At 36.7% G+C, this 25,374-nt stretch overlaps 1 protein-coding gene across 6 annotated transcripts in view; it reads left to right on the top strand.

Annotated features, from left to right (window-relative positions):
* The window catches only part of CIT (citron rho-interacting serine/threonine kinase), a 149,546-nt gene that overhangs the window by 33,057 nt on the left and 91,115 nt on the right, over positions 1–25,374 (top strand). For all 6 annotated transcript variants that reach the window (XM_051972904.1, XM_051972907.1, XM_051972908.1 and 3 more), the window contains exons 8-10: positions 1,466–1,669; positions 2,077–2,230; positions 17,515–17,698. In XM_051972904.1, the coding sequence (XP_051828864.1) occupies positions 1,466–1,669; positions 2,077–2,230; positions 17,515–17,698 (542 nt within the window). The remainder of the gene's footprint in view (positions 1–1,465; positions 1,670–2,076; positions 2,231–17,514; positions 17,699–25,374) is intronic.

The raw sequence follows: 25,374 nt of genomic DNA, 5'->3' as shown, positions 1-25,374 counted from the left end.
AATATTGAAAATGATGATATCACTTTTCTTTTATGCAATTTTCAAATCCTGCTGACAGAATATGTGCCAAGTGGCTTGTCAGTTTGTCGATAATATGTGGAGATTGATCATTCAGCTCTGCCTTGATAGTTTGAGATCATTTGTTTTAATAAATAAGATGAGAAGTTCAGTCATATCACTGATATTGTGTCTGATAAGATACCCATTGTTTCTTGAGAGGCAGCATGATGAAGGAGAAAGGAGGTTATTGCTCTTGGGACAGCAAGACCGGGGTTTAAAATGCACTGGCCAAATCACTCTACTTGTCTTGAGTCTAGTTTCCTCATTTGGAGATAGGTACAATGATAATCCTACTGCTTCCTTCCCAGGATCTCAGAATTCTGTATCCTCACCACCAGAGATCATGCACATAAAGCATTTTGACATTTTAAAATCACTGTTTGCTCCTATTACTATGATAATGGCATGACTGGAGTGAAGTTGTGGTACAGATTAACCAAAAAAATCTTTGTTGAGATGCATTATGATTTTATTTGTCTTGACATAATTTTGAATATTAATTTAAAAAATGAATTTGTATTTTTTGACTACATATAAACTGAAAGAAGAATTTGGTTAGGGAGTATAATCTCAGGAAAATAACAGACAAATTAGATTCCTGGTTTTTTTTTTTTTTAACAGATGATTATGAGATGGCCATTAATTTTAAAAATGATATATTTATTTTGTTAACTATCTCCTAGTTACATATAACAATTTTTTAAACTTACATTTAGTATGATTTTGCGTCCCAAATTCATTCCCTTCTTGTCCCACCCCTACTTCTTATGGAGGTAAGCATATGAAGTCCAAATCATTTCCATGTTAGAATGCTATAAAAGAAAATAAAGACCAAGAAAAATAAAATTAGAAAAATTTTTCAATCTACATTCAAAATTCACCAATTCTCTCTCTGGAAAGTGGATAGTAGTTTTCATCAAGAGTTTTTTTTAGAGCTGTCTTGATCAAAGTAGCTAAGTTTTTCCCAGCTGATATCTTTAAAATATTGCTATTACTGTGTATAATGATCTCCTACTTCTGCTCACTTCACTCTGTATTAGTTCATTTAAATTTTCCCAGGTTTTCTGAAACCATCTCGCTCATCATTTCTTATAGCACAGTAGCATTTCATCATAATCATATGCCACAACTTATTCAACCATTCTTTATGGGCATTTCCTTGGTTTTCAATTCTTTACTACTGAAAAGAGACTGGCTATAAATATTTTTGCACAAATAGATCCTTTTCCCTTTTCTTTGATCTCTTTAAGGTATGGGCCTAGTAGTGGTATTGCTCTGTCAAAGGGTATACATTTTTTTAACTCTTTGGATGTAGTTCCAAATTGTTCTCCAGAATAGTTGAATTGGTTCATGACTCCATCAAGAATAGATAATTTATACTAATTTTAAAAAATTATTTTGTTAGGTGAACTCTAAACTTCCTATTGGGACACCTGATTACATGGCACCAGAAGTCCTGACAGTGATGAATGGAGATGGAAAGGGCTTCTATGGACCTGAATGTGATTGGTGGTCATTGGGAGTCATTGCTTATGAAATGGTTTATGGAAGATCACCTTTTACTGAGGGGACCACAGCAAAAACTTTTAATAATATCATGAATTTTCAGGTAAATAATTACTTGCAATACATTTTAGCATTTTACCTGAGAAAGAGAAAATATAGTTAACATTAGAAAGTCTTTTGAATGTTTGATTCATTCCAGAGGACATCCATTCTTTCAGAAGGTATAATTATTCTGATATGTCAGAGTTTTGCCAAAGCTATTCTTGAATCATTTTTGAGAAGATGTCCTCATGTGATTATCAATATTGAGTTTAAAAAAATTGGTGATGTGAAGAGGTCATTTATTTTGGGAAGGAAGCTGTTTGTTCCATTATGAAATGAATGTTGCAGAGCATCTATTTCTTACATAAAATTGTGAATGAGTTATGAATGAATGAAAGGTACTAACTTAATGTAAGGTCAAGGTAAATAGAATCATCATTACTAATACTTTTTTTCCTTTGAAAACAGCGGTTTCTGAAGTTCCCAGAAAGCCCCAAAGTTAGCAGTGAATTTCTTGATCTGATTCAGAGTCTGCTGTGTGGACCGAAAGAAAGGCTGAATTATGAGGGTCTTTGTTGCCATCCATTTTTCTCAAAAATTGATTGGAATAACATTCGTAATTGTAAGTAGAATTGGTTTCATTAAATTTCAGATTCAGGCATTACTAAATATCAGTGAAGTGAGATTTTCTGAACTCGTTCTGGCTGAGAGAATATGGCATAAATTACAAAGATAAATGGTTTGCCTTTTAAGAACATAGAGAAGAATAATATCATAGCTTTAATTGAGTAAAAATGACATCAAAAAAAGTTGGCGAAGGACAGGACCAGTCATGAAAACTTAGTTTTTACATGTCAACTGAACTTTATCCCACCTATTACTTTAGGATCATATAGTGATAAAATTGGAAGGGACTGTGTCGCACGTGCCTGCATGTGTGTGGGTGTCTTTGTGGTCTTCTGTTTGACAGGCTTCATCTCTGATAAACAGCTGATGGTATTTGCTCATTTATCCTTCTATGCCAAAAACAAACAAACAAACAAACAAAAAAAAACACCAACCCATAAAAATTGAAGAATCATTCATAGACGTTCACTCCTGGAAGGAGCCTTCAAGATCCTTTAAGCCAGTCCCTTCATTTTACAGAGGAAGAATGTGAACTCCAGAAAGGGGGATTGACTTGCCTGTGATTAGTGTCTCTAGTTAGTGGTGAAAGAGCTTTGTTCTCATTATCCTCAGGCTTCTACAAAGAGAAATCCTAAAATCATGCAGAATCTGCAGGAGGTGGAATGGCATACCACAATTTTATAATGATGATTTCTTTTTTTTTTTTTTTTTAATTTTCAATAGCTTTTTATTTACAAGTTATATGCATGAGTAATTTTCAGCATTGACAATTGCCAAACCTTTTGTTCCAATTTTTCCTCTCCTTCCCACCACTCTCTCCCCGAGATTGCAGGATACTTAAATATGTTAAAGTATAAATTAAATACAAAATAGGTATACATGTCCAAACCGTTATTTTGCTGTATGAAAAGAATCGGACTCTGAAATATTGTACAATTAGCCTGTGAAGGAAATTAAAAATGCAGGCGGGCAAAAATAGAGGGATTGTGAATTCAATGTAATGGTTCTTAGTCATCTCCCAGAATTCTTTTGCTGGGTGTAGTTGGTTTAGTTCATTACTGCTCCATTAGAACTGATTTGGTTCTTCTCCTTGCTGAAGATGGCCAGGTCCATCAGAATTGATCATCATATAGTATTGTTGTTGAAGTATAATGATGATTTCTGAAACCTGCCTAATTAAGAGTCATTATGGTCACTTGTTTCTAGATCATTGTTATATGATTTCAGAATTTTGGCCACTGTAATTTTTGTCCCATATTGTAAATAAATAATCTATGACAAAATGGATAGCATTTCTTTTTAGCTGGCAAGGTAAGCATGTTATCAATGCGTTTATGTTAAGGTCTAAAGTAAGAAATCATAAAATCATAGATCAAAAAAGATTGTGTCTGAATGGAGCAGTATTTTGATGAAACATCTGAATAGTGGCTTTTGGGAGGTCATGAGCTTCTTTCACTATTAATTCATCATGAAGCAAAAACTTGATGGTTTCTAGTTGCAATCCACTTTGATTGTATGTAACTTTCCATTCAAACATTTCCATCTACAAATGATATAAATTGCATACTTGCTGTATAGTTTATTTTTTATTTTCCTGCTAAAAGCTTGGATCAGATTTTTTAATTTTAGTATTGTATTGTTTAGCATCATTCCTTAATCGCTTAGAAACAATCAGCATATTAACAGTATAATTCAACTAAATTATTTTCACTTAAATCATTTAGTATACAGGGATTTGTTGGAATCCTAGTGTTACTCAAGAGTTGATGTTTGTAAAGATTCCAACAGGGATTAATTATCTGAATAACTTTAGTAGTCTGTTTGCAGTGTTTTTTCTGTTATGTCAGTCTTGTCAGTCAGGAAGGGTCTGAGACCAGATGTGAAATCATGTCTTCCTGACCCTGTGCCCACTAATGTGTCACCTAGCTTTCATCAAATGACCTCTAAAATCTCTTGCAATTGTTGACTGGATTTTGACTTGATTCTGTATCATTACAGCTATACAAAAAGAAGACATTTAAAAAAAAGTAATACTAAAGTAAGAATGTGCTAGAATCCATAAGTGACAGAGAACCTAGGACTGATTTCTCAAATACAAATTTCTCAAATCTTATGAGATATGCCTAGGAAACAAAAGTCCTTGATATCAGAAACATAGCCAGTGGCAACAACATTCCTGGGCAGACCAGAATTAGATTAAAATATAACTGGAAAACATTTAGTGAAAAAAATAAAAATAAGTAACACATAGATGATATATTTAAAAACTAAATCAATATATTCTGGCAGGGATCTTATATATGGATTAGTAGCTCCATGTTTAGTTACTCTGAAGATATTGTTCAGACTTGTCCATCAGAGTATATAAATGGGTTCCTGACATCCTTTTATGAGTCTTTTAATAAATAATGAGATAGAATGATTTTTCATTCAGTTATTTGCCTATTTCAAAATGGATTTAGCTTGACTCATTTTTTCTTAGTTTCTACTGTCTTGTTTAATGTTCATATCAGTCTTTTTCCCATTGACAAGTCATCTTGTTCCATAGTTTACTTTTATTGATTCAATTATCTATACCTGGATATTACATAAAATTTTCTGTCAACTCTTTAACTTACTCTCTTATCTCAGTCCCATGAAGATCCATGTCTTATACATATCTCAAATGAGCAATTTTGTTGACCTTGACAAAGAAGAAACTTTTCATCAAAGTTGCCTTAATTTTCTTTATAGCCAACTTCATTTTCAGTGTCATTGTCCATTCATTCAATATTTTAAATCAATAACATTCAAAGTTTTTCTGACTCATTTCTATCTTGAATTAACTGTTTAATTTGGACACTTTTTTTTTGGTATAGTATTTCTTGTTTGTAATTTTTTCTGTATCACGCCTATCTTAGTATTGGAGCTTGTTATTTCTTGCCTGAACTATTACACCAGATTTTCAGCACCAGTACTTTGCAGTGTATCTTTGCCACCCCAGCTGAAATGATTTGGTGGCTTTGATTGTGCTATTTCATTTCATTAAAGCTCGGAAGTTCTTTTCTTTGTTTTCCACATTTCATTTTGACACAAAAAATACCTCCCAACAAATAACCTAACCAAGCCCAGTATGAAGCAGTTTTTCTCTTCTTCTCCCCAAAAGCATCAGTTCTTAACAGAAAGGAAGAATGTTTCTCTTAACTTTGACAAAATGACAAAATGCTTTTGACTTTGTATTTGACCAGTTTTGTTGTCTCTCCATTTTGGTTTTATTTACATTGCTATCCTTGTATGTTGTTCTTTTGTTTCTTTCTAGTACTTCATGTAAGTCTTCTATTCCTTGAATTTTTCATATTCATCATTCCTTAGGGCATATTTTGTCAACCATTCCTCAGTTGCTGGGTGCATTTTTTGTTTTCAGCTTTTTATTCTTACCAATATAGCTGCTAGGAATATTTTTGTATATATGGATTTTACTTTTTTATTGGTTATCTTCTTGGAATATATTTTCCAATAGAAGACTCATTGGATCTGGGGGTAGGAATAATTTAGTATCTTCAGTAATTCTAAGTTGTTTTTTAGAGTGATTGAACTAATTCATAGCTCTTTCCATCAACAGTGAATGATTAGGCTTGCTTTTCTACAACTGCTCCCATGATGAACTTTCTTTCCTTTTAGCATCTTAGATCACTTGATTTTTGTATAGTGATAACTCAGTCAAAATTTTTTTTTTCTGATTTTTGAATATCTTTTCAGGTGGTTAATAGTTTGCATGTTTTTAGCCAACTTCATTGGCTGCTTTTTTACTGGGGAATAATTCTTAATTTTATGTCTTCACTAAACATTCTTAGATATCACATTTTTATCAGACTTATTTTTTGCAAAGACATTTTCCCAAGTACATTACCTTTTGATTGTCTGTGTTAGTTTTATAATATATGAAAAAATTTAAATTTTATATAATCATTTTGCTATTTCTTCTATTGTCTTCTTCATTGTGCTAACTTCATTCTTCATTGTCTTCTATCCTTTATCTAGTTGTAGATTTTTCCCTAATTGTGAGTGATATATATTTATTATTTTTTATATATTTACCTATTTGGAATTATTTTGTGGAGTAAGGTAAAAGACACAATCTAAAACCATTTTACAGCAAACTGCTTTCTGGTAGTTGTATCCTTGCACTTTTTGAATGTTCTTTGCTATGGCTTTCTATTCTTGAGAACAAATGCAGATTTATCTTTTACCGGTGTAGCTGAGATTATTTCAGTTTCCTCATCATTTCCTACTGTCTTTCTTGTCCCATATTCATTTTAGGCATATCTCTTTGTCCTTTCTTTGGTCTCCCATGTCTCAACCCAATTTCTGAGGCTTCGCTAAAATGGTATCCTAAGAATGGAATATATTTTTTTTTTACCCTAGATTTCTCAGTCTTCTCTTTTCTTTATCACTTGAAGCACAGCTGAAATTTCATCATCTTCATGAAGGCTTTTGCAGTGAACACAATAATTTGCTCTATCTTCTAGCTTTGTCTAGTCTGGACATGAAACCTCTACGACCACTTTCTTTGATCTTTATCCAGTTATGTATTTATCTTCATTGCTTTTCCTGTGGTCTTTGTGTGATATATCTTTGTCTTTGTTCATATAGAAGTTTGTCTTATTTTTATGGCTTGAGGTCATTAATGTGACCATATCAATGGCTTAAATTTTAACCAAAAAGATGTTAATGACTAGTTCTTCTATTTCTTTTGTTTATCTCCTAGTACAGTGTACCATTAGTCACGTAAATCCTTTTTGTTGGTGGTAAAAGCTTGGTAACCAGAAATACTGTTTAGATGATGAAATTGAAAATGTTTGACTTAATATTTATTGAATGCTCATTGTAGTCCTGGCATAGTTCTGAACAGATTTATTGTCATCATCAAACAACATTTGTTTATGTTCCTTTATGTATATGGCACTATAATAACTGATACTTACATTAACAGCTCTAAAACTGTCTCCAAACTTTGGTCTGATTAAAATGTCCTGAGATTTACATGGGATAGGTTTAGACATTTTTTTTCCTACTCCATGATGATCAATACAAAAAGGTACTTTAGTGGACTGGAGTTAATGCATCTCACAAATGGGTCTCATTTATTTGTGATGCTTACCACATTTTAGGAGGATTAAAAAGCCTTTTAAATGCTTTTTTTCTTTCATTTAGTCTCTCAAATAGTTGTCTGATGTAAAACAACAACAGCAAAGAAAAACAGGAAACAAGAATTGCACATTGCCATTGTTTTATGGATGCCAGCTTTTAATGTCAGGCAATTCTACACGCCTGTCATAAACCTCTTGTGTTTTCACACCATTTTTTCTTGTCTTCAACAAACAAACTCATAGGAGGACATTAGTTACTCATCAACTCTCTTATTCATACTAATGCGAACTTAAAAAAATAATTAAATAAAATAGAAATTAAGAACTTGTATATGCAGAATGTTACTTTAAAAACTTTTAATTTACTTTGGTTGTCTTTTTCCTTTTTTTTTTTTTTGTCAAATACTCTTAAAATGTGGCATCTCAAATTAGATGTGATTTTGTAATAAGAATTTCCATCTAATCTCTTTTTGGCAAAGAAATATGCCAAATCTGAATTTGTCAAAAGTGCTCTTAGACATCATATGCATTAACATATTTTACTAGTATATAGATTTTTTTTTACAATAGTATGTGATTATTGAGTAGATTGACAATGGTTTTGCAATCACATATTATAATCAGCAATGAAATTTGAAAGGACATGGAAGGAGGTAGAGCCAAGATGGAGGAGTGAGAGGAAGCTGTACAGCCTACTTCTTACCAAACTTTTCCTACAATGATCTAGAAAGTGAGACCAAATTGAATTCTGATTGGGAAAGCTAAGAACAAGTGAATCATTTTTCCAGCCTCAGGTGGCTTAGTGAGATAGAAAAAGTCTGTGGATCCTAGGGATGAGGGTCTGACCAAGAGAGAGTAGGTGGCAGAAGTATCCCTACACCCAAGAACCAAAGAGGGCTGAGATATTAGGGCAGGAAGTATCAAGCAGAAAGATCCATGGGGATCCTTGAGCTAATGCCGGGTACGTGGATACCTGGCAGCTAGCTCTGTTGCTTTCTCCCCAGTTCTAGGCCATAGATCTAGAACGGAAGGAAGCCGTCACAAGCATTGTCTTTAGCTCTGTACTTGCTCTGAGCAAGGAACAAGTAGCAGAAATGTTGAATGGCTGTGAACCCACTTCTTTAGCTTTTAGTCCAGCATGTAAACCTGTTTATTCTATCCCCTCATATCTATAAACATCAAGGGGATGTTTATTCTAATAAACAGGGTTGGAGTTCCAGACCATAGCAGAGCAGGAAGTTCACCTGCTTTGAACCACAGAACTTCTCAATGAACTAATAGTGACTGAGACCAATAACAGTCTACAGAAACTCTCAAGGACAAGTCTACAGACCTGAATCTTTCAGGAATTTGTAGAGCTTAGACAAGAAGGAAAGTGAACAGAATTTTCATGGTAGATCACACTACGTTAGGAGCATTAAAAGCTTGCAGACTTCTAGCCTGACCTTGAAAGCAATATAAGGACCAAAGAGAACAGACTTAGGTCATATCCTTCCTCCTCCCCCAAAGTGTGTGCAGAGCCTTGTACTAATGTAAAGACCAAAGTTAAGAAGTGAGAAGAATGAGCAAACAAAAAAGTCTCACCACATAGAACAATTAAGACAACAAAGAAGCTCATGGCACAAATAACAAGAATGATTGAACATTTCTGTAAGCAAAACCTCAAAGAAAAATGCATATTGAACAGAAGCCAAATGTAAGTTCCTGGAGGAGTTAAAAAGCAAGAGTTAAAAAATTGAATGAAAGTGATAGAGGAAAAAGTGGGGAAAAAAGTAAGAGCTAGGGAAGAAAAATATGAAATGAGAAGTAAAAGTTTTGAAAAAGTGGTAGGAAACCATAATAAAGAAAATAACTCTGAAAATTAGAAGTGACCAATTGGAAACTAATGACTATAAAACATCAAAAAATAATAAGACAAAGTCAAAATCTAGAAGAAAAGAAGCTGTAGAATGTCTTGTAGGAAAAACAACTGATGTGAAAAACAGATTGGAGAGAGATAATTTAAGAATCATTGGAACTGAAACACATAAGCAAAAAAGAACTAGACATCATATTTCATGAAATCATAAAAGAAAACTGCCCAAAAATCTTAGAACCAGATGATAAAGTAAAAATTGAAAGAATCCATCAGTGGCCTCCTGAAAGAAACTTCAAAATAAAAACTCCCAGGAATATTAAAGCAAAAGCCCAGTTCTCACAGAAGGGAAAATACTGGAAATAGAAATAAAGAATTCAGGTACAAAGGAGTCAAATCACATAAGATTTAGGATCCAATGCTCCAAAAGGGTGACGATCTTAGAATATGATATTACAAAAGACCAAAGATCTAGGCCTTTTAGAATAGCCTTAGCAAAACAGTATAATTCTTCAGGAGGAGAATGGATATTTAAGAAAATAGACTTCTGAATATTCCTGATGAAGAAACCAGAAGTAAATATATAATTTGACAGGTATCAAGAGAATCATGAAAAGCCAAACATGCATGAGTAGTTAATTTACACTATTTAGTGTAAAATAAATTTACACTATTTAGAACCTTAAATGTCGTAGAAGTATTCTATTTTTTTTCATTTATTCTTTTTTTTTTTTTTAATTTTTATTTAATAATTACTTTATATTGACAGAATCCATGCCAGGGTAATTTTTTTTACATTATCCCTTGCACTCGTTTCTGTTCCGATTTTTTTCCCCTCCCTCCCTCCACCCCCTCCCCTAGATGGCAAGCAGTCCTTTATATGTTGGATATGTTGCAGTATATCCTAGATACAATATATGTTTGCAGAACCGAACAGTTCTCTTGTTGCATAGGGAGAATTGGATTCAGAAGGTATAAATAACCCGGGAAGAAAAACAAAAATGCAGATAGTTCACATTTGTTTCCCAGTGTTCTTTCTTTGGGTGTAGCTGCTTTTGTCCGTCATTTATCAATTGAAACTCAGTTAGGTCTCTTTGTCAAAGAAATCCACTTCCATCAAAATATGTCCTCATACAATATCATTGTCGAAGTGTATAATGATCTCCTGGTTCTGCTCATTTCACTCAGCATCAGTCCATGTAGGTCTCTCCAAGCCTCTCTGTATTCATCCTGCTGGTCATTCCTTTCAGAACAATAATATTCCATAACATTCATATACCACAATTTACCCAGCCATTCTCCAATGGATGGGCATCCATTCATTTTCCAGTTTCTAGCCACTACAAATAGGGCTGCTACAAACATTTTGGCACATACAGGTCCCTTTCCCTTCTTTAGTATTTCTTTGGGATATAAGCCCAATAGAAACACTGCTGGATCAAAGGGTATGCACAATTTGATAATTTTTTGGGCATAATTCCAGATTGCTCTCCAGAATGGCTGGATGTGTTCACAATTCCACCAACAATGTATCAGTGTCCCTGTTTTCCCACATCCCCTCCAACATTCATCATTATTTTTTCCTGTCATCTTAGCCAATCTGACAGGTGTGTAGTGATATCTCAGAGTTGTCTTAATTTGCATTTCTCTGATCAATAATGATTTGGAACACTTTCATATGAGTGGTAATAGTTTCAATTTCATCCTCTGAAAATTGTTGTAGAAGTATTCTAATTAGACAGAGGGCCTAGGAGTGATTCTGTTATGTTTTGGTGATTTCAGAAAAATGGAAAGGGCAGGGAAGAGGAACATACTGGTAGAATGTGGAAAGGAAGAGGGAAAATGGAGGGAAATTATCACATAAATGGGGTGTAAAGCAGAAGCTTAGATACACAAGTTGGGGATAGTGGGAAAGGAGCAGAAGACATTGAACCTCATCTTTAATTGAACAAGATAAAGAAAGGGAAAAATATGCATACACATAGCTGAGTAGAGAAATATATCAGGGCAGGTAAATGGTGCAGTGGCCCTGAAGTCAGAAGGACTTGAGTTCAAATTTGGCCCCAGATACTTAACACTTCCTAGCTGTGTGACCCTGGGCAAGTCACTTAACCCCAATTGCTTCATCCCCCTCCTTGCATCTCACTTTACAGGGTTATAGGAATTAAAGGGGTTAAGGGAAAGTGACAAAGAGAAGAGAAGGGTGTATTAAGGGAGGCATTAATCAGAATCAAAACATATTCTTAAAGAAGGAACAGAGAAAAAAGAAGGAAAAACATCAGAAAATAGGTTGAAAAGAAATACACGGTTAGCATTCATAATTGTTAATGTGAATGGAATGAACTTGCCCACAAAACAGAAGTTAACAGAATGGATTAGAAACCAGAATCCAAATTATATGTTATTTACAAGAAACACACTTGGGAAACATAAAAATAATACAGAGTTAAAATAAAGGGTTAAAACAGACTCTATTACATTTCAGCTCAAGTGAAAGAGCTTGGAAAATAAGAGCAGTATCACAAGGTTGAAGAAAGGAAATTGTCTCAAATGTTTAAATAGAGAACAGAGAACATAGCTCTAAATTATAGGCCAGTGAGCTTGAGTTCAATTCCTGGAAAAATTCTAGAACAGATCATTAAGGATGGTTTACAAACATCTAGATGGGTAAATGGCGATTACATGGTTTCAAGAACAGATCAGAGGGACTCTTACTTCCTTATTTGACAGGATTACTAAACTAATAGATAAAGGGAATGCCATGGGCATAGTTTACCTAAATCTTTAGCAAACTTTTTGAAAAAGCATCTCCTGCTTTTCTAGTAGAGAAAATGAAGTGACATCGATCAGAAGATGATACAATCAGATAGAGTCAGAAGTGGTGGAATTTCTGGACTCATAAGGTTAATGATGCCATGTCAACATTGCAAGGATGTCTTCAGTGGAGACAAAGATCTTCAGGGCTTTTTGACCCTATGTTGTTTAATGTTTAAATCAGGGACCTGAGTGGTAATCAAAGACAAAGGTGGTATGTATGCTCATCAGATTTGCAGCAGTCATAGATCTAGAAAGAATAGGATCAAACATTTAAAGTTGGAGAAGAACAATGAGATGATTCATATCAATTCCAATTGTTCAGTGATGAAGACGGCCATCTATACCCAAAGAGAGGACCGTGGGAACTGAGTGTGAACCACAATATAGCATTTTCACTCTTTTAATTGATGTTTGCTTGCATTTTGTTTTCTTTCCCAGTTTTTTTCCTTCTTGATCCGATTTTTCTTATGCAGCAAGATAACTGTATAAATATGTATACATATATATTGGATTTAACAAATTTTAACACATTTAACATGTATTGGACTACCTGCCATCTAGGGAAGGGGGTGGGGAAAAGGAGGGGAAAATTTGTAACAGAAGACTTTGCAAGGGGGAGTGTTAAAAAATTACCCATGCCTATGTTTTATAAATAAAAAGCTTTAATTAAAAAAAAAAATGAAGCTGGAGAAGACCTGTTGGTCTAACTCTCTCCTAAGTGATTTTCCCATAGGCACGTGCACAAGGTGTCTAGGGGTAATATTCAAGCAAGGTCTTTGCTAACAGTGTGTAACAGAATTAGGAAGCAAACAGATCTTGACAAGTATAGTGTTAGGCTGAATCTAATCAGGTGAAATTCATTGAGGATAAATGTGATGTACTTGGGTTTAAAAAAAGTTAACTTTATCAGATATGTTTTGGGAATGGCTAGATAGCCATTCATTTGAAAACGAACAAACAGTAACTGGGGTTTTTAAATGGAATGCAAGATTAATATGAGTTACCAGTGTGTCATAGCAACTAAAACAGAATGGTATCTTGGGCTGAATTAAGAGGGTCAAAGCTTTCAGGAATACAGAGTTAATAAACTTTGGACTATATATGGAATATTATTTTCAGTTTTGGGTACCATGTTTTAAGATGTACATTGATAAGCTAAGGAGTGTACAGCGGATACATAAATTAAAGTTTTTCTTTCCTTTCCTCTCTCCTCTTCCAAAGCAACATAGCTAAAGAGAAAAAGTTAGCTAGGAAAATTGTTTTGCTTTAAGTTTTCCTAAAAATCTTATTTTTAAGATATATAAAGAATGGATTCAGATTTATAAGACTAAGAGCCATTTCACAATTTGTAATTGGTCCAAGGATATGAACATGCATTTTTCAAAAGGAGAGTTCCAGGCTAGTAACAGCCATATTTAAAAAAAAAGCTCTAAATCACTAATAATCTGAAAAATGCAAATTATAGTAACTGAGGTTTCATCTCACACCCAGTTTGGCAAAAATGAAAAATGTTGCGGGGCAGCAGGAAAATAGGCATACTAATATAGGTTGGTATAGCTATGAATTGCTTCAGACATTTTTGAAAGCAGTTTGTAACTCTGCCCCAAAGGTTAGACTTTGACTAAATGATAACCATTTTTGGACTATGCCAACAGAGGGGTCAAAGAAAGAGGAAAAGAACTTGTACTGTGGGGTTTTGTTATTATTATAGCTTTTTATTTACAAGATATATGCATAGGTAATTTTTCAGCATTGACAATTGAAAATCCTTTTGTTCCAATCCTCCCCCCTTCTCTTCCCCCAGATGGCAGGTTGACCAATACATGTTAAATATGTTAAAGTATAAGTTAAATACAATACATGTATACATGTCCAAATAGTTATTTTGTTGTACAAAAAGAGTCGGACTTTGAAATAATACAATTAGCCCGTGAAGGAAATCAAAAATGCAAGCGGACAAAAATAGAAGGATTGGAAATTATATGTAGTGGTTCATAGTCATCTCCCAGAGTTCTTTCACTAGGTGTAGCTGGTTCAGTTCATTACTGCTCTATTGGAACTGATTTGGTTCATCTCATTATTGAAGAGGGCCACGTCCATCAGAATTGGTCATCATATAGTATTGTTATTGAAGTATATAATGATCTTCTGGTTCTGCTCATTTCACTCAGCATCAGTTCATGGAAGTCTCGCCAGTCCTCTCTGTATTCATCCTGCTGGTCATTTTCTACAGAACAATAATATTCCATAATATTCATATACCGCAATTTAAGGAACTTTTATTGTGTTTAAAAAAAAAAAAAAAGTGGCACGATAGATGGAGCATTGGACCTGAAGTTGGGAAGACCTGAGTTCAAATGTGCCCGCAGGTATTTACTAGCTTTGTGACATTGAGCAAGTTAGTTAATCACTGCCTCAGTTTCCTCATTTATTGGGATAATAATAGCACCACTTAGCTATCAGGATTGTTGTGAGGATATTTGTAAAGTGCTTGGCAGAAGGCTAGGCACATAGTAGGCACTTAAAATGTTTGTTTCCTTCCTTTTCCTTCTTTTGTGATGGCAGGAACCTGAAAAGTGAGTACCTATTAATTGAGGAATTGCTGAACAAGTATATTAATAATATACTTATAATATATAATATATGATACATATATTGTATATTATATTATATATTGTAATATATAATAATTAGTATATTAATATAATGGAGTGCTATATGCTGTTAGAAATGATAGAAGGGAAAAAAGAAACCTGGGAAGGCTTATATGAACTGATGCAGTGAAGTGAGCTGAACCACATCATTTTATATAGTAACAACATTATGAAGACAGATAAATGTACAAGACTTAAGAATTCTAAATGAATGCAGTGAACAAATGTGATTCCTGAGTACCAATGTTGAAGCATGTTAATTAGTGCTTTGCAAGATAGTTGGCACATGGCCGATATGAAATTATTGCTTGTTGGCTTGATTTGACTTGACTGCTCCCCCTCTCCACGGAGATCTTCACATAGAGGCTGAATGACTAAGTGCTTGTGGGTTCTTGATCTTGAGTGTTCCTTTGATGGTTGGTTTGGCTGGACAGCCACTGAGATCTCTTTTCACTCTTAACTTCTGTGATTCTTTGGATATTGAATCATTTCTGGCTCTTCAGCTCATGACTCACTGTGGTCCATAGATCTTCCTTTTGTACCTTGTACCTTCTGTATCTGCCTTATCCTTCTTTCAGCTTTTCTCAGGCAGGTATGTTTCTAAATTCCTTTTGTAACAGAAGATCTTGCAGTGTGTTATTTCATCTCTTCACCTTTCTCTTGTTCTTACCTTGAAGATTTACTGAGCCATTAAATTGATCTTGACTACATTAAACTATCTTATAGTACTAGAGTTTTTAGAGAGGATATTTATTTTTCCAATAATGAATTTCTAACCTATAAATTTACTGAAGATGAATCCTAGCTTAGGTTAAAATTCTACTTTCATTAATGGAATTCTTTTTATCTCAGGAAGAGAACAGTTTAAATTGGAAGAAAAGATATAACTTGGTGGGGAGGATATAATTAATACAAAGAGCTAGACATTTATGTCTATAAATTTGTTTTACATTATATAAAGCAAACACTATATAGGAACCTTATTCTAAAGGAAATCTCTTCCTATTTGCCTAATTGTGTATTTTTATCTTATTTTATCCTTTTGGTTTTTATTTTCTTCCATTTTTATAATACATTTGGGAGAGCTATTTAAAATCAGTTGGATTTTTGCTTTAGAAATTATGTAGCTGTAAATATATGTAGGATAAAAAACAGGGTAGAAAACCTCCGACTTGGTAAAAAAAAACCTAAAACTATTCATATCTCTTAAAAACAAATAGATCTTTACATACTAAAATGAAGATTTAAATTCTCTGGAAGAAACTTAGAAGTGTTAAATAATTTTCAGATGTTGCACATTTCATATTTTTCATCCTTCCTTCTTATTTTCCCAATACACTTGAATATATATGAATGCCCTTTTGACTTTCTTTGGCCAAATGAAGTCCCTAATTTGGTTTCCTTTTTCATTCAAATCCCCTTTCCCCTCTCCCTCCCACCTTCTAGGAATCATTTTCCCTGGAGAGCCACGAATGAAACTTGAGTGTTGTTGTAATTTGGGGATTTTGTACAGTCAGATTTTTGTCTATGAGCAGAAAAGACTGCTACTCTTCTCTGGTGGTAGCTTAAATACAGATTGGTCATTCTAGAGAATAAGGAGTTAAAAAAGTCTGGGCTGTGCAAGGCTTTGGCAACCAGAGGGAGCTAGCAAGCCCCAGCAGTGACTCATTCTGCTTGTGTCAGTCAGAGAAGCATCAGCATCTGTCATGGACGCAGGCAGGTAGGGTTAAGCCCAGAGCATGCACGGAGTGAGTAGCAGGAAGCCTGCAGTGCAGGGGCTGTGCTGTCTGTTCCCGGGTCCTCCTCACTTGCCAGCCCTTCAGCGACAGGAGCTCCATGCCGGATCCATGGTAACGGCTCCAGCACACTGCACTCCGTGACTGTGGCTTGGAGCCTTGAGCTTGATTCTGGCTCCCGATGCAAGAGGGTCGGCCTCCCCAAGCAAGGAAGCTCAGCATGTTTGCCAGAAGTGGAAGAAATGTAGCACTTCCCTAAGGGGCACATGATATAAGGAGGTAGGAATGCTACTGCAGATTCTGTTTATTCTTTTCATGTATGTAGCCTCATCCTCAGTGGGTAAGAGTACTGTACATCACTGAAGGAACTTCATTCATCTAGTTCATTAAACTGCAGTGAATTTGGGGGAGAGGGGAGAGGAGAAAAGATAAGGTGAGAATAAACCAATCTTTCATAACGTCTCCAGTTTATGCATTTGTGTAATTATGAGCCAGACTGCAGTGCTGTCCCATGAAGAGTTGCAAATCCTTAAGGACCTGAGAGGAAAGCCTCTTCTCCTTTCTATTATAGTTACCTAGTAAGATTTAATGGTTGCAGCTCCTTAAGTCTTTTAGAAAAAGATCAGTTTTCAATGGCAATAAAATCTGATCTCTTGGACATGTCAGGAATAGGTTTAGACCATCCCTTATGCCTCTGACAGTAGCAGATAGCAGACCTCACATCGGGGTGCTTATACTTGGGAAGCTTTACAGAAATATTCTAGAAAGATTCGGGACAAGTAGCCGGCTCCGGCTGGTTCACAAGTGCCTCTGTCCTGTGGCGTTGGTGAGACTGCTACCTGGCTTAGAAGAGAATTCGGTTTCACGAGAATGGAAGATGGTCTGCAGAGTGGTAGCCATGTTGGCAGAGAAGAGGTTAATCTCTTGTTGCTGTAATCCTGTTTGAGAGCAGCAGCTCGGCTGCTTGTGTGAGTGAGATTAAAGGCAGGAGCTGCAGTGCCAGGGCAAGCTCGGAGGGAGCAGGACCCTTTGCTGGGAAAGAGTGTGATTGCATGAGACTGATTTTTTTCCTTTTTGTTTTTCATCAGCTCCTCCCCCCTTCGTTCCCACCCTCAAGTCTGATGATGACACCTCTAATTTTGATGAACCAGAGAGAAATTCGCGGGCTTTACCTTTTCCGGGCCAGTTGAACCCTGGAGGTTTCTCCGGTGAAGATTTGCCTTTTGTGGGGTTTTCGTTCAGCAAAGCCCTGGGGATCCTTGGTAGAGCAGAGTAAGTAGAAATGGTCATTCATGGGAACTGTGTTAATGTGAAATATCAGGTCTGAGGGACAGCGAGTCGAGTGGGGGAGTCTGTTAACTAGCATGTCGTCTGCATGAAGGGGGCTGCTAGATTTCTCGGGTCTCCGTCTTTGCCTCGGTGGTGGGCATGTTTCATAGCTTTATGTAATTGTATTTAAGGGTGTCTCTGCTGTTCCCCAAATGGATGCTGTGACATTGTGATTTGGCTACTCTGAGTTAGTTTCTAGACTCTGCTTTTCAGAAGAGAAGAGCTAGCCTGGGTCTTTTACTAGCAGTGAGTGCAGAACCCTGACAGGGGAAGCGCTGAGGGGAGCAGAGAGCTCCTGCTCTGTGGGGGCTGGGGTTGGTGGCTGTCTTGGGTGTGCTGAGGAACCCCAGGTACTTAGCATCATTAAGCCCACTTGTTACTATTAGAGATAAAATTTAGAGGGGGAGGACCACTGAACTTGAGGTGTGAGGGGTCTGATCAAAGCCCCAAGGACACGAAGCCCACAGTCCTCTAGGTCACTGACTCGGGAAGTCAGCTTCCCCCAGCTGGAAATCTGGGAGTCTGACAGAGATCTGCATAAAGGAGATCCACCGAAAAGAAAATGTGAATGGTGAGAGATCGGAGATTCACAGAAAAGTGGGTATCACCGCATTTCAGGGAAAAAACCAGGGCGAGAAAATGGAAGTATAGCTGTCATGGTACAAACCCCTGACCCGGTAGGTCCTTAGCTGTTGCTGGAAGAGCTAATGAGAAATGCATTAGTGCGGTGCCCAGGATTGGAGAGCCCAGAGTTCCAGCATCAGAGGATTGATCAGAAATGCAGTAGCTTCAGCTGATTTGGTAGCTGAACATAATAATAATTCCTTTCATTATGATATATGGACATCCTGCTTTTAGAACTACCAGCTAATTCTCAGCAAGGATTTACAGCGATAGTGTTCGTGTTACTACATAGACTTGCAGGTCTCTTACTTTTTGGCTATTAGGATAGCTTTTGGTAATTAGTTGTTGCCCAATTGTGAAGCAATCAAAATTTGGTTTTCTCCTGACAGTATTCATGCTCTCTTTGCTCAGTATTATGAATATAAGTAGCCTCGATACTAATCAAAGGGGATTCGGGATTTCTCATTATGGGTTCTATTTTGATGGTGTTCCTGAAAAGATCTTAGACTGATATAAAAATTAGGCATTAGACATGAAAAAATAGAGTCAATAATGGAGATGCAAGTTGTAAAAGAAGATGTTTTTATCATTGAATTCTTGCTTTAAAATTTATGGTGAAAAATGGATATTCCGGCTTTGCTAGCTATGTTGATTCTGGACAGTTTTCCATAAAGCTAGAATGTGGATAGCTGTTGACTGTGTAGTAGGTCTGGATTAAAATGTGCAGAGAGGTATGTGGAAGCTCCATACAAGAACAGAGGAAGAGGACAGAGCAAAGGCAAGTGGCAAGAGATGGATGATGTTGGGGGTGGTGGGGGGGTAAAGCCTCAGGGTGTATGCAGTGAAGATTCCAGGTCAGAATTTATGTTTTGAAGGAGCTGTGTTGAGAATTAAGATAAGGTGGGATAGGTCAGAATTAGAGAGTAAAGGATATTTGTTTGGTATTCTAGGATATCATGAAAAACATAAATCAGTGTAATTTTAGGTAGTTGGCAGAATTGTATGATATTTGTCTTGAAGCAGCATGTGATTAAATGCTTTTTTTTAGGGGAAGAATGCCGTTTTTTTTTTTTTTTTAATTTTTTTTATTATGAGGTTTTCCGAAATCTGATTAGAATGTCCATAGAGTAGCCTGTACTCAAACTAAGGAATACAGGAAGGGATCGTTGATAGAGAAGGGTGCCAGACAGAAAGAAATGGATCTTGTCTCGGTGTTAGGAAAGACTTAGAACTTAAGAAATACTTGTTTTGATTTGGTGATTCTCCTTTCATGGATGGTTTTTACTGGATATGGTATTTGAAGGTACATTCTTTAATCTCATGGCAATTAGAAATATATAGAGCTTTCTTGGGCATGAAACAATGTGCCCCTGCAGATGTTTTAGAAAAATGAATTCCATTTAGTTTCTTATTTTTGAATATCTGTAATTTTTAACTGGAAGGTGGAATTGCAGGTTTTTCCTTTATGTGTCTCTTAACAAGAAAAAAAATACATTTTTGTTAGAAATAGGACAGCTTTTTACCTGTATAATTCCTTCTACTCTTCTACTAGAGACTCCTTCTAGTGTGTTCCATAGGGTCCATGTCACAGGACCATCCCATCTTTTGGTAAACCATCTTCTAAGTGATCCTTTTAAAAGGGGTTCAGATTCCTAAGGCAAATAGTCAATTTCACTCTTTTGGAAAGATTTATGGTGAGATTTCAGTCTAGTTCATTGGCTAAGTTATTTAATAGCTAACACATTATTTTGAAACATAGTTAAGAAATTCAGATCTGAAGAGTTAGCTTAATTTTTGAAAAAGGATTTCTTGTGAGTATAGCTTTTATCACCAGTTAACCTGGTCTTTTTCAAGTTTTCTTTTCCCCTCTTCTATTTTCAATGTCACAAGTTCTTATTTACAAGAATTGATTACCTTTGTTGTTACTCATTTCTTCACACCACTGAGGAAATTATATGTGCTTTTGTGATGTGCTGGGTAAACTGACCTCTGGATTTATTAATGACTAATTGAATGAAATATTCTGAGATGATGCTGAATGAATAATAAACTTTCATGCAGAATTCTACCTAAGATTGAATAGTTTTAATAGTTTCACTTGTTTTGACAAGGATCATAATAGTGATGTTGGAATATATTCACATATATTTTTATATATGTTTATATATATATATGCCCTTTATCAAATAGTTGAGAGTTTATTTCTTCATATTGGAATCTATCATTAATTTTTGTTTTTTTCTATCTAGGCTTTTGCATATAAAAAGAATAATAGCAATAGCTGGTGTTTACATAGTGCTTTGTGTACATTATTGCATTTGTTCTTTACTATAACTTTGTGAGATAGGAACAAATATATTTCCAATATATAGATGAGGAAACTGAAGTTCACAGATCTTGTCAGTTAACAAGCATTTATTATATGCTTATTAAGTGCCAGACACAATGTTAAGCATAATATAGAGATATAAAGTTGGCAGAAATACAATCCCAGGTCTCGAGAAGCTCACAAGCTAATTAGGTATATACAAGAGATAGATAATGTAAATGGAAAATAACTTCAGAGGGACGACATTTGCTCATGGCTGCATGGCAAATAAATATCAGACGAGGGTTTTGAACAAAGTCTTCTTGACTTTGGGTATGGTACTCTATTTGGAATAAGAAAAAAGAATAGAAAATGATGGGGAGAGAACTCACAAGATCAGAAATGTTTCCATTTTGGGTAGGCACATGAGTTGAGCCTAGAAATGAGATCTTAAGTTATGAAGGATTCCCAGGAGCTGAGGTGAAGAGGGAGGGCACTTCAGTTATGGGAGATGGCCTGTGCAAAGACATCAAGAAGAGGAGAGAATCTGGGGAGCAGGCAGAAGAAGGCCACTTTGGCGGGACTGAAGGGGCATAAAGTTGGGAAAGGTTATTTGGGGCCACTTTGTAAAGGGATTTGCATGCAAATTTTGTATTTGGTTCAGACTTAATTGGGAATTACTGAAGTTTACTGAGTAGGGACCCATGTTGGAGGAGAATTACTCTTAACAGCCAGCTGTGTGGCGGCCAATGGGTTGCAGAGAGGAGGGACTTCAAGTGGGGAGACAAATTAAAAGGCCACTGAGTGGGCCTGCCTCAGGGTGGTGGCCTAGTGAGTAGACACCTTATGAAAGTAGAATTGATAGGATTTAGCCTTTTAATCCACATGTGGGTTGAGGAAGAGCAAATTAAGATGATGCTGAGATTGCAAAATAGTATGAATGGAGGATGGTGGTCTCCGTGACAGAATGAAGGAAATCTGGAGGAGTGGGCTTTCCATTCTTTTGGAAATGTTGACTTTGAGGAGCTTGCAAGACATCAGTTTTGAAATTTCCAATAAACATGGGTGATGGGACTGTAGCTCAGGAGAGAAACTAGGACTGGATATATAGATCTGGGAATCAGTGCCTACACATGACAGATACTTGAACCCATGGTAACCAGTGAGAGTCTTTATCTTCATATTTTATCATTCATTAAGATTTGAATTCTGTTTAGGTTTTGGCATATAAAGAATAATAACCTGCATTTATATAGAGTTTTAAAGAAAGCAGTGTCACAGAACCCAGAGAAGAGAGATTATACAAAAGAGAATCTATGGTTAACGGTGTCCGATACTTTGGAGAGATTGAGAAGGACAAGGATTGAGAAGAGGCCATTAAATTTGGCGATTAAGAGCTAGTAATTCTGGAGAGAGCAGTTTCAGTGAGTGATGAGGTCGTTGAGAGGTTGAGAAGTAAAGTGACTTGGCCCAAAGTCATGCAGCTCGTTAGTAGCACATCTGGAACTCAGCATGGAATCCCCCAGTCCCTAGCTATCTAATTCAGCATTCTTTCCACATGTCAGCAAAATACATTTTCTTATCCTCGTACCTAAATGAGAAAAAGGAATGATCACCCAGTTGAAGGACAGGCTAAAACAGATTTTACCTTACTACATGTGTTCACCATAAAGCAAGTCCAGGAAACCTGCTTCTTTTATAATTTCATCTAACTTATGTACACTATAAAAATAATGTCTTACTAGGAATTTTTAAGTGTTAGGAACTTTGGAAGAAGAGTGGAAGATTTTGTTTTACAGAATTACCATCTTTTGGTAAGAGATTCCTCTATTTCTGGGAGGAGTTCATGACAGCAGAAAGTTGTCTCTTAATTTTATGGGCTTCTCTTGCTGCAGACCTGGGTAGTTCTGGTTCTGGTGGAACTGGACATTTAAATGTTGATGCCAAGGAATCCTCTTTTACTTGGGGCTGATTACTAGTGTGGTTAGCCTTTGACTCTTGACAGCGGTTTCCCCCACAGTCCTGGGAAGTCGGACAATGCAAGAAGTAGGATTGCAGGATCTGGGGTCAGAAGAGACCTTGGAGACCACCCAGGCCAACCTCCTCCTTTTTCAGATGAGGAAACAGCCCTAATGCTCAAGGTTCTTGCTCAGTGTCCTATAGCTTGTAGATGCCGGAGCCAGGATTGTATTCCAAAATGAAAATGGGGAATTCTCAAGCCTTCAGAAGCTGCCCCAGCACCACTGAACCAGTCAGCGGGAAGGGGGCACTGGCATGGATGCAGCCGGATTCTTCTCTCCCCCGAGCTTCCAGCGCAGTCTGGTATTCCTAGTCAGACAGCATGGTAAAAGCAGGGCCCACCTTCCAGGGCTTCAGGAAGCTGATGAGGTCCTTTGTGCTGATCTTAGGGAGATGAGCAGAACCCAATCCCTGCCCTGGAGGAATTTATGGGCTAAGACTGGAACATCAGATGGACTCAGAAAACCATAGCCATAACCCTAAAAATTACGAGGGTTCCTACGGAACTTCCAGGTTTCCTATGAGAAATTTACTGTGGGATCGTAGTAGATGATCATGGAGGCCTGAAGAGACTTGACTAGGCTCACCCAGGAACTGCCCCAGTAGGATTTGCACCCACATCTGCTTTGCACCAAGTGATACTAATTAGAATGTTGGAAAAAGGTTGTAAATGCTCCCAGAACATTCCCAAGAGGAAGGGAGGGATCAGAGGGAAGATACCCTAGGGCTAGGAGGAGGAAGTCACCAGACTGATTATTGGCAGAGAAAGGGAAGAATAATTAGACCCAACAGTGGCCTAGAAAGTGCTAAGGCATGCGGGAGAAGCTCAAGCACCGTTTCCTGACTTAGTGGAAGAACCACGGTGGGGACCGGAGAAAGATGAAGCTGGGGTGGAGGGAAGACAAGAGTTGGGGGGAAGGGCTGAATTGTTCACGAAGACTTAGCTTTTTCTACTGGACAAGTAGAAACCTCTCCTTATTTTCCTCAGGTCTCTGCCAGAGGCTCTTTTTCCTGCCTTCGAAAACTTTCTCCTTAAGGCTTCTCCTGCTTGCATGGTGGCAGCTCTCATCTCTTTGCTGATTACTCTAATCTGCCTTTATTCAAATCTATTTTTGTATTTTTAGCTGCCTCTCAGTCATCTATGACTGGGACATTATGTTACTTTTTTTCCCCCAGACTTCAATGGTAGAACTAAGCTTTCCCATTGATGACCTATTTCCCTTCACTGTTACTTTGAAGTCTTGGGGGAAATCTTGTTTTCCTTTTTTTGTTATAACTAAACAGCACAGAGTATATATTCCATTCTTCCTCTTCATTGGTAAATATCTGACTTTTATGTTGACTGTAAAGTTAGCATATCAAGTCAACATGGATTAATCCACGACTATGTGTTGTGCGCTGGGCTGTGTTGGGTCCCCTCTTGGGGAACTTGGCCTAGTCAGGAGAAAACACACAAACAACGGTGTAGAATAAGTTATAGAGAGAATACAGTGGAGCTAATCAGTGGAGGCAGTTATGTTAGCCCAGTCTCATGCCTGCAGGCAGTGGGAGTTTATCTGGGACTTGAAACCAGGAGACAGAAATGAGGAGCGAGAATATTCCAGGCATAGGAGTCTGCCAGTGACCTTGCCAGAGTAGGGGGCAGAGGATGCTGCTTGAGGAAGAGCAACAAGGTCTGTGTGATTGGACTGAATTCTTTTGGATAAGGTGAAAGGTGGAAGAAGCCTGGCCAGATCACAAACGGCTCTAAAAACCAAAGAGGATTTTATATTTGGGCCTGGGGCCACTGTGCAGGGAGGACCTAGTCAGACCTGTGCTTTCTTAAGATCCATTTGATGACTCAGTGGAACATAAATTGTTATGTAGGGAGTCGTGAGGCATGGAGAGCAACTAGCAGGCTATTACAACAGTCCAAATGTGAGGTGGTGTCAGAGGAGAGAGGGGATATTGGGGAGATGCTGTGAAGGTGGAAATGACAGGACTTGTCCAAAGCAAAACCCAAAACTCCAAATCTCCAAATAAGCACATCTTCTTCCTTTTACTTTTACTCCATTCAGCATCTTGTGCTGCCTCATTTCTGGTGTAACTGTTTCATTCCTCCCAAAGAGTAAAGTCAAAATCATCTTGCCTGTCTTGCAGAAAGATTTTAAAAGGTGATTCAAAGCTATCAGTCAATAGGCTTTGATTACGTTCCTTTATGACAGCTTTTAGAGGGAAAAATACAAAAATGAGACATAACCTGCCCACAAGGAGCTTCTATTTTACAATCTGAAATGCATGATAGGAAGATGACAGTGTAATATCTCATACATCCTGGCAAACTAACATGCACTTGTCTGTGTACTGATAAATAGACTCATATAAATAAGCATCAAATTGAAGCATTAGTGGAGTATTGCCAGGAAAAGTGAAAAGTCTGAAATTTTAGTTGCAAGTTAGAATAAAGAGGAGAGAATATACTTATAGGTAGTATCAAATGCTTTCAGATCAGTGAAAGCAATTAACAAATCATTGTAAAGTAGATTATGTCATAGTCTTATCACTTCAAGTTAGCTAATTCAGAAGTAATGGGTTTTTTTGGTTAGCAGTATGTTTATGGAATTTGAAAGCAGTCAGGCAGTGCCATCGATGTACATTCCTATAGTAGATGCTTCCTAAAATTAATGCA

Source organism: Antechinus flavipes, chromosome 1 (genome assembly GCF_016432865.1).
Source record: "Antechinus flavipes isolate AdamAnt ecotype Samford, QLD, Australia chromosome 1, AdamAnt_v2, whole genome shotgun sequence".
Classification (NCBI taxonomy): Eukaryota; Metazoa; Chordata; class Mammalia; order Dasyuromorphia; family Dasyuridae; genus Antechinus; species Antechinus flavipes.
This window is presented reverse-complemented; position numbering and strand designations above follow the sequence as displayed.